Source organism: Juglans regia, chromosome 11 (assembly GCF_001411555.2).
Source record: "Juglans regia cultivar Chandler chromosome 11, Walnut 2.0, whole genome shotgun sequence".
Lineage (NCBI taxonomy): Eukaryota > Viridiplantae > Streptophyta > Magnoliopsida > Fagales > Juglandaceae > Juglans > Juglans regia.
In genome coordinates this window covers 20,952,564-20,962,682 of record NC_049911.1, presented here as the reverse complement: position 1 = coordinate 20,962,682, position 10,119 = coordinate 20,952,564, and the positions used below count along the sequence as shown (strand labels likewise).

The 10,119-nt window shown below is 34.0% G+C and overlaps 1 protein-coding gene across 2 annotated transcripts; it reads right to left on the bottom strand.

Annotated features, from left to right (window-relative positions):
* Positions 1-245: 245 nt before the first annotated feature.
* Positions 246-5,910, bottom strand: LOC109018651. 2 transcript variants are annotated; one of them, XM_019000790.2, is made up of 10 exons: positions 5,212-5,910; positions 4,905-5,054; positions 4,675-4,809; positions 4,426-4,530; positions 4,075-4,230; positions 3,720-3,785; positions 3,403-3,492; positions 2,173-2,412; positions 1,603-2,102; positions 246-923 (listed from the first exon to the last, which is right to left on the bottom strand). In XM_019000790.2, the coding sequence occupies exons 1-10, from the start codon at positions 5,759-5,761 to the stop codon at positions 318-320; spliced, it is 2,598 nt and encodes an 865-aa protein (XP_018856335.1). In that variant the 5' UTR covers positions 5,762-5,910; the 3' UTR covers positions 246-317. The 2 variants fall into 2 exon arrangements, with proteins under 2 accessions (XP_018856335.1, XP_018856348.1); XM_019000803.2 differs by having other exon boundaries at positions 4,075-4,224.
* Positions 5,911-10,119: the final 4,209 nt, after the last annotated feature.

The following is a 10,119-nucleotide window of genomic DNA, read 5'->3' as shown; positions in this document are numbered from 1 at the left end:
TCATTTGATAATTTTTATGAAAAAAACAAATTTTAAATATTTAATTACAAAAATAATAATGGATAAATATCATTCCATGAAACATTATGATCATCATAAATTTAAAACATATAAGTTGTTTTTTTAGAATTTTATTTTTACATTTGTGTAACAAATTATGGAGATCTAATTATATATATATAATTATATTTTTTTAATTTCTTTTTCATTTTACATAACTATGTCACACAATAAAAAATTGGCCCCTCCAAACAATTGCTGGTTCCGCCAAGGAGCTAAAGATGTAGCATCCGAACATACAAATGGAATTAAAAATGTCAGGGATCGACCTTGTGGCTTCGTTGTGGCACCTTCGATAAGGTAGACCGTAAAAGATCAATATAAAGAGGAAACTGCGCCACAGCAAAAAACGTTACCGGTAGGCATGTCACTGCATACACTGGAATCGCCGCAAATTTTAGCTCCTCCTTCAGCACAAAGAAATGGCCCCCACAAAATGAAATTAGCATCGCGGCTATGGACACGAACAAAGATGATAAACCCATCAAGAGCTTCCTAGGTAAGTTGCTGCCAAAATCTCTCTCTTGGTATCGTGATGTTAAGATGGCGAGGAACATGACTAGGGCCGTGATCGAGAAGCAGAGAGCTACGAGTGATGAGACCACGAAGAGGTCAAAACCAGGCTTGTTTTCGAGCGCTGGAATGCCAGTACTCTCGAAGCCTCCGGGGACCGTGGTGGAGGCAGTAAAGGCCACTGTGGCGATGAGTGCAGCTACGACGGAACAGGATTGAGAAGTGTTTGTTAGCCACTTGCTACCATTCTCTACAAGGTCTTTGTGGGTTTCAGTGAATAAGTCGCCTGGGGTCTTGCCCTCCTTGTTGTAGCGGGGGAAAAAGTTGTGGGGCATGGAATCCCTGACATACTACACGCAGGAAGCCAAGCAAAGTATCAAGTATTAGGTATCTCATATATACTTTGCCAACAAAACTTTCGTAATAAAATACACGGACTTTTCTTTCCTCTTGTTTAAGGAAAGATATCATGCATATATGCTTATTCTCTCCCCTTTTAACGTCACAGAGATTTGAATCCAAAAAATCTTTTTAAACAAAATCAATGAGTAGTTAGATGATCAGTATAATGGGAAAAGAATAAAAAAGACATACATTGTTGAAGTCCATGCCCTGAGCAGTCATTGTTGACTGCTCAGCGCTTAACCCTCAACCCCCAGCGCCCAACCACCTAATGAATGCAACAATAAATGCGTTCATACGTGAAGTAATGCGCCTATAAATTGAAGCTTCAGACGAGAGCATCAAATACACCCAAAGAGAAAAGAAAAGAGAGAGAGCCGAGAGAGCTCTGAGAGAAAAGAAGAGAGTTGAGTTGAGTGGAGTGTGATCCTTCTCCTCTGTAATATTTTCTTGTGTTCCACTATTTATTAGTGAAGCTCTTTTCTGTGGATGTAGGCAGTTGCCGAACCACGTTAAATTTTTAGTGTCACTGAGTGCATGAGTGTACTCTTTTATTACCGCTTTTATCCCTTCCGCTGTGTTGATTTCCCCAACATACATAAATATAAACATAATTCGCAGTCGTACCTCATACCACTTGTTTTCCCATTGCATTTGCAATGCTTCCCCGGGAATTCGCCATGGCTGTTTGTCTCCAAGCTTTGCCGCAAGATGCAGGGCACTATTCTCTTCCTTATCCAATTGTCGAAACATGCTCTCTTTCGAGATATTTCGTCGTCGCAAGAGTTCATATACCTTTGGTTGCCTATACTCCACCGCTAACAATACTATATTCTTATTATCTGCATTCAAGTCATTAATGGCAATTGGACAGACATCTAAGATTCTTTCCACAATTTCAGTGATACCATTCTTGGCTGCAAGTAATATTGGAGTCTCTTTCTCTGGCATTTCAGGAGGTTTATCCTGAGGCTGATCTACGAGCATCATTAGATTCTTGTTCTCAGCATTCCTATCTTGTATGGAAATCGGAAAAAGTTGTTGTACTTTCTTCACAATATCGTTGATGCCACTTTTAGAATCAATTAGTAAGATCATTTTCGCCATTTTAAGGGTTTTCTCCATCCCTGCCAATAACACACTTTGATTAAACTGTCTACACAACATATTCGTTCGTAAACTACGTCTGATTTTTACCGTCAATTTCCGAAGCCTTTATAGAATCAGTGGACGGAATTACACTACTGGGTTCGTCAAGATCGTAAGGCCTTGTTTCTTCTAATTCCTTTGTTCGGGATTGTGCAGGCTCGCGCGGTCGATCCCCAGATGTGGAAGTATCTTCATATGTGGAATGAAGTGCTAGAAGTTCGTTCAAGATTTGAACAGCCCATGTGTGCTTCTGTTTGTTGCTCTTTATCTTTGTTATCGTGGTAATTCCTTATGATACACAAAAGAATAAATTTATTTGTAACCCTTTTTAATTAACATATTGAATACATTGTTGAGCTGAAATTCTATCATATCAATTTATTTAAAAATAATAGTATTGGTAGTTCAACTATTTTTTATGGATGAGTCCCCCAATAAGTGTATGTTACACACCAAACTTATAAATAGCGTAAATCTACATAAAAATAATAGAAAGTAACAAAAATGTATTGTATGCAAGAAGATACATAGTAGTTATATCTGTGCGTGATGTGTCACTAAGAGGAGATGTGTCACTAAGTGGAGGAAACAAATGTAGTAGTGCCACGTTAGTGTGAAATTGATTACCATTTATCTTAAAAGTTTAAACTAATTGGAAGAGGTATATTCTTAACACTCCACATCACGTGTGGGTCATACTCCCTCTTAATGAGTGGGTCCAACATATGAAATATCTAATTAAATATAGTAGAGTGTAGAGTCAGAGTTTAAACTAATTAGAACCTCTGCTCTAATTATACCATGTGAAATCATCATTTGTCCTAAAAACTTAGCCAAATGAAAAAAGATAAATTTAATTATTTATATTATATTCTTATAAATTAGCAATCCAAACTGCATTTGATGCATTTTAAGATATTTTTTTTTACTTGTGCATTTTAAGACTTAGATATGCAAGAAGTACAATGATGTGACACATGATTGCCACACATAATTGATACAAGAAATGCTTCATATCATCTCATCATAATAACTTTATCAAATTTTCATATAAAATATAATAAATAATTCAACTTTTTCAAATTCTAAATAATAATAATAATATTAAAAAATAATATTTTATTCAACTTTCATCTCAATTCATCTCATCTCCACTCACTATCCATAAGTGTCATCCAAACGGCACTTAAGTGTAGGACTCATATGTTGTGGATGTCTATTTAGTCCATTTTAAGCATCTAATTATAAAGGATCTTAATCCCTATACTACCAACATACCTAATCCAAGAAACATCAGCATTGCCTTGTTCGCAAGCTTGACAAATTCAATGCAGGTGCTATAATTAGCTGGAAATACCTCACCAGTTCCTGTACAATAGAAGCAATGCATCATTGAAATGAATGAATATATAAACGAGTTTGATCAATGGTTTTATTAATTTTACGCCAGGCTAGCTCCTCTTGCACTCTTTTTGGTTCAACAATGTGATCCGTCCAAAAAACTGGCTCTGAAAATGTTCTCTTTTACTGGAGCTCTTATTTTCTTTCCTAAATCTTCCTCTCAAACACACTTAGCACAGTGATGGATTGCTCACCATGTCTTCTTGCCTTTGGTACTTCAGTGTTCTCCGCATCTGTTTTTCCTCTATTTATGCCTGCGACTGGTAATTGAGAAAAAGAAAAATAGTTCGATCATTAGCAGAAATGAGCCATGCATAACATCAAAATTCTACACTACGCTTGTGTGGTTCGGTCATTAGTCTCAACAATGGCATTTTCAAAACGAAAGATATGACAAAGTGGCTGAAGCGGGGGTTCGCAAAAAGATCCATATAATTAATTCTCATCATCTCAGGCGTATATGCCATGACATGGTGCTCTTGTCACAGAGTGGCTTCTGCGAAAAATATATATATATATATATATATAAAATTATGTCCATTCACATACCAACTAGAACCATTTTCCACAACAATTTGAAGAAGTCGTTGCAGGTTCTGTAGTTCTCTGGATAAGCCGGAGTCTTTTTCTTCCCTGGACTATCTCTTGTTCGCATTAGCTGGTTACCATATGGTTCCAGCCAAAAGTTTTTTTCAACCCCTATCCCTTCGACAACACAACAAGTGAGAATTCTTGAAACAAGTGAGAAGTCTAGAGAAATATTTGATCTAGACAGAAATCTGGTACGATGAAGATTATAAATTGACAACGAAATTGCGTCTCAAAATCTTGTATTTTGTTGGAGGTCTAATTTCTTTCCTAGAGCTTGCTTTCAAAGACACAGAGTAACGCATTTCTGACCTGGACTTCCTGCGTTTGGTTCAGGGTTCTCTGCATCTGTTTTCTCTCTACCTTTTCTTTCAGTCTTTTTCTCTGTTTCCTCTCCATTCCTGTTTTTCCCTGTCACTGTTAATCGAGGAAAAAAAAAGTATGTTACAGATAATTCTCATAATCTAATGGAATATTTTCCAGGACATGGTGTTCTTTACGCGGTGTGACTTCTGCAAAGTATGTTACAGATAATAATAAAAAATCTATTCATTCACATACCACCTAGAACCATTCTCCAAAACAATTGCAACAAGTCGTTGCAAGCTCTGTACGTCTCTGGATTCAGATTCTTTTCATCGGTTCTCTCTGGCTGGTAGTCGAATGTTTCCTCCTCGAGTTGATCAACCAATATGCCTTCCAAAACAACAGCAAAAGAATGTATATGACTCTAGGAAAGAAAGGATGGAGATGATGAGTTCTTGCAACACTGGCGATTTAGGGATACTTACAGTAATAAATGATTTTGTAGTATCCTGCAAGGTGGCTACCGCTTCTAAAAGCTGAAGGATTGCTCGCTAGTAGATGGAGAGGAGTGAGTCCTTCTTCATTGACAAGGCTCGCCAGTTCCGGATAAAATTTAATTATGTGAAATGCCAAATCTGTCAATTCAAGTGCAGCAGAATCAAACATGTTCTATATTTGAAATGCCAAATCCGCCTGCACTATTTTACTGCTACTCTAGACCTCTTTTTTAAATTACCACGTATAGAAGTAAACTAGAAAGCAAATATATATGTCGGTTGCAGTACTACTGACCGAAGTAGTCCCCAGCAATGGCACAATGAAGGATGGTGTCACCATTCTTCCTCCTGGGAAATTGATAGCCATCCATTTTCGCATTGATACAGACATAGTGAAGATAAAAGAAAGCTGCTTTTTCACCATGCAGTGCTGCCATGAAAAGAGGGGTCTCCTGGTTATTATTAGTAGCAACCACCAACTCTGGATAAACTGTTGCAATGCATTGACACATGGCAACATTCCCCATTGATGCAGCTGAATGGAGCGGAGTATTCCCTCGGTCGTTCCGAGTCTCAAGAACCTGTCTGAGTCGGGATGGATCCCAAATTGATTGTATAAGCTGTCTGACGTTATCTTCTTTGCCAACGGAGACAGCTATGTGTAATGCTGTGTCTCCTGAATTGGTGATTTTGGCCGTTTGAGCCCATTCGTCTTGTTCATACAGCTCGGCAACTTCATCCCATTTGCCTTCCATTGCCATTCTGAATAACTCTCTCTTGATGACCTTCCTTTCCTGATTATAAGTCCATTCCTCTTCGATCGTACCACTCGAAATGTCTTCCATTAATGTTGGCAAAGAATTGAGCTAAAGACAAATTAAACGGATAGATAGCAGTTGGGTGAGCATATTGGGGAGATTGGTTACCTTTATTTATACTCAGAAACCAATCTCCTGTGTGCTGCCACATAATTAAATGTGATTCACGTACGTACGTTCGAGCAATACTTTAACCCCAACACTCCAAACATCAAAAATTTTATTCCATCCAGTGTGTCGATCGGTGTCCGATTCTCATATGAAAAATACAAAACAAGACCTTTTTCCAAGTTTTAACTTGGAATAAATTATCATTTTATCCTCATAATTATATATTATTTTCAATAGATAGTATGGCTAATATTAAGGAAATTGTATTTTATTTTATATTAGTTATTGCTTCATTTGGTATATTAATTTTTAAAAAATTTTATATACCACGCTCACATCCCACTTTTATCCCACTATGATGAGATTTCATTGCCCATCAATATTTATAGGAAAATTCTATGCATCATACTATCATCCTATTTTTATCTCACTAAGTAAGATGTGACACATTTATCACCATTAAATGATCATTTATTGCATGATTCTTTATCATGTGATGAATATGTCACATACTATTTAGTATGATCTAAATAAGATGAGAGTGTGGTGTATAGCATTACTCATAAAGTAAATTAATATATTAATAATGAGTTACTTAAAATTATTTAAATCTTATTCTTCTAACTTTTCTGAGATGCAAAATTATTTGGACTTTATGCTATATTTGTTTATCGGTCCTTAAATATAACAAATTCATCAAAAGATCCTTTAATGACTGAATTATATATTATGTTTTTTTCTATTTTTTTTTTTCTTATGACTGTCCTATCCTAGCTTAAAGTCTCTACCAGACATATTCGAGAAAAATACTAAAAAATAAAATAATTTGCGTAGAACTATTAATTACTATATGAGAAATATTGAGACAAAAAAACATAAAGTTTTATAACAATTAATAGAACCTAGCAAATATCTATGGTCTCAAGGATTTTTAATACATGCATATATAAAACCTAACTAAAAAAACGATATCTTTTTTTATATACATAAACAAGTACTTAGTAAAAAAATAAAAATTAAAAAGACTAATAGAATTGGAAAATGGCAATGAATAATGAGGGAGAATTAGGAAAGAATTAAAGAAAAATAGGTAACTGCAATATGCATGCTTGCACTGGACAATAGTACTGTTGAGAGAGAGAGAGAGAGTAATAAATAGAGTAGTTAACAAAATTGGGGTCTAACACAATTTATTAAAAGAGTAATGCTACATACAGTCGTAAAACAGGTAAGTCCTGTGCAATCAATTTAAAAAAGAGTGAGCTCCACTATTAAGAATTTAATTCTTTTTCATATGGATTTCATATTTAAAAATTGCACTGTCATTACACATTTTACAACTGCAAATATCATTTTTCTTATTAAAATGAAAAAGTAGATCGGGCCCTCAAGATTTGGAACTCAAGCCAAGTACGTTTCACGTCTTGATCAAAAGATGAACAAATCCCATGCTTTCACCTAGTTATTTAGCTTTTAATTTTGAGCAAAGAATCCAAATCTCATTTTTAAAAAAGAAATGAATTGCTTATTTCTAAAGATAGCATAATATTTACTTTACAGTAGTACTATAAAAGAGTGGTTAATTCTTTCAGCTTTGAACTTATTTTACACGATGTTAATGTCGTATGACCTAGAGATGGTGAAGCAACAAGCCAAGTATGTTCCACATGTTTTCAAAAGATGAATCAATCCGATGCATGCTTTCACCTTGTTATTTAGCTTTTAATTTTGAACAAACGAATCCAAATCCCACTTTTGAAAAAGAAATGAATTAATTATTTCAAATGAGATCATAATATTTATTTATTATTTTAACAAACTTGCATTGAATTAAAAGAGAGAACACAAGAGGAGAGGGCGGGGGACACTCACAAAAAATCATTTACAAAAATTGCAGTGCATACAGTACAAAATAAAAATAAACAAGCAATAGAACCAATCATTTTCTCTATAATTTCATCTGTGTGATATAAAGACATATTTAGAGTAATGTCTTTTGCCCGAGCATGTAGCTTGATATAGAGACACGGTGAAAATAGTGTTGGTAGCTAGGAACAATAATGAGCAATGGAAAAAGCGAGACAAGCTTGTCAATTTTCAATGATCAGGCTCTGTTTGGGTTCTTGAGAGTACTCTACTACTATTCATTATTTTATCATTATTTTTCACATATTTTTCACTATTTTTTACTACTATTAAATATTTTTCATTACTTTTTCACTACTATTCATAGAATATTTGATATCACCTCACTGCCCAAACGCAACCTATTTAGCAAATAGAAATTTTAATGACAAAAACACTTAACATCATAAAACAATTAATATTTCCACATTCAGTCTAGGATCCAAAACAAGAATCAACAAGTGGTTAGTTAGAACTTTAATAATATAACAGATAATAAATAAATAATCCACATCCTTGTTTAGAGGACCAGCACAATTCTCACTTTCTTGATGAGTAAAAATCCTACTAGTTGCTTGGATTGTGTTGAACCCAAGATTTCAAGCATTATATTATATATATATATACACACACACACACACACACACACATATGGATTTTGATGATAACAAATGAATACAAGCATAAAAGAGTCTTAAGTTCAAGTTGTCTACACAATGGAGCCAATCACATCAACGGATCAAGCATGAGTAAGAAATGGAACAAACTTAGAAATAAAACTCTTAGAGTAATTTTATACACCTCTTGAAAAAAATTCAAATTGGATTAAGGCTTAAAATTAATTTTTTCTTATAAAACATCAAATTGCATTTTCCACATGCGCATGATATATTTAAAAATACAAAGTTTGAAATTTCAGATTTGAAAGATGGTTGACTATCATATTTCACATGTGCATGCCATGATTAAAAGTTTTAATTCTGAAAATTTGAAAGATGATTTATTGTTATATTTCATGTGTATGTTTTACTTGAAAATTTGAAAAGTGATTGATATTCTTTTTGACATATGCAAAATGTAGATGATTTTGTTTGAAGAATTTGAAAAGTAAATAATACTCATTTTGTCATATGCGAAAAGTCAAAGAATAGGTTTAAAAATTTTGAAAAGTGATTGATACTTTTTTTGACATATACAAAAGATAGATGATTTTATTGCAATTGAAAAGTAAATAATGCTCATTTTGTCATACGCGAAAAGTAAAATATTAGATTTGCAAATTTTGAAACGTGAATAATGTTGTCTTTGATAATTGCAGAAATGAGAAACTTTTATTTGAAATCTTGAAAAGAGAGTGATGCTCCTTTTTGGTAGGTAAATCTTTTTAAATTTGAAAATGAAATCTCATATGTCTATAAATAACTCATTTGAGATCTTTACAAATACATCAAGTACAAGTTTTACAATATTCATTCAATGTTTTCAATCCCTATTCTCTATGCATTGAGTCTTAACCCTTGTTAATTTTGAGAGAGATATAGTTTGCATTGTACTATTTTTATCTCATTCATTAAATAGTGTTCTCTGATAACCTACCCACTAAGGGTGGGCTCCGACTCCGACGGAATTGGAATGTCCACCTCCGACCTCCGACTCTGACTAGGGTCGGAGGTCAAAACCCCCTCCGACCCCTACTCTGATTGGGGTCGAATTTCGACTCTGGTCAGAGCTCAAAGTCGAAGCTCGGAGGTGGGCATTTTGAGGCCTAGTTGCCCTACTAAGAAAATGGGCTCTAATTGGCCCAATATCAACCCTTGTTTAATAATGTAAAAAATAATTTAAAAAATCTAAAATATTGTAAAAAATAAGTTAAAAACTAAAATTTAAATACAATAACTAAATTAAACTATAAATCGCAAACCATACATTTAAATTTAAAACTACATATCGCAATAAATTTAAATTTACAGCATCAAAATATTGAATAATGTCATAGATTTCATTTAAATATGAAATAGCTACAATGCCCCCGCATAAGTCATGGATAGTCCATGCATTTGAGTCGATGACTCGATAGTGATTTCCAATCTTCCTACATGAAGTTTTAACTTTTATTGATCAAATGCACTATCTTTTCTTTAGTCATTTAACTATAGACTTCTAAACCATCAGCCAAGTGATATTATGAACTCATCGCCACCTCTAACTCTGGCGAGTTTTGCATGATGGTAATCATCTCACGGTGCGTTGGACTTAGACTCTCAGTTATCCACAAATAGTTTAGGGTTTACAGCTAGGTCTACAAAATCATATCAATTATAAATTAAATAATTAAAACATTAAATTATGTAAATAATCATTTGAAATCA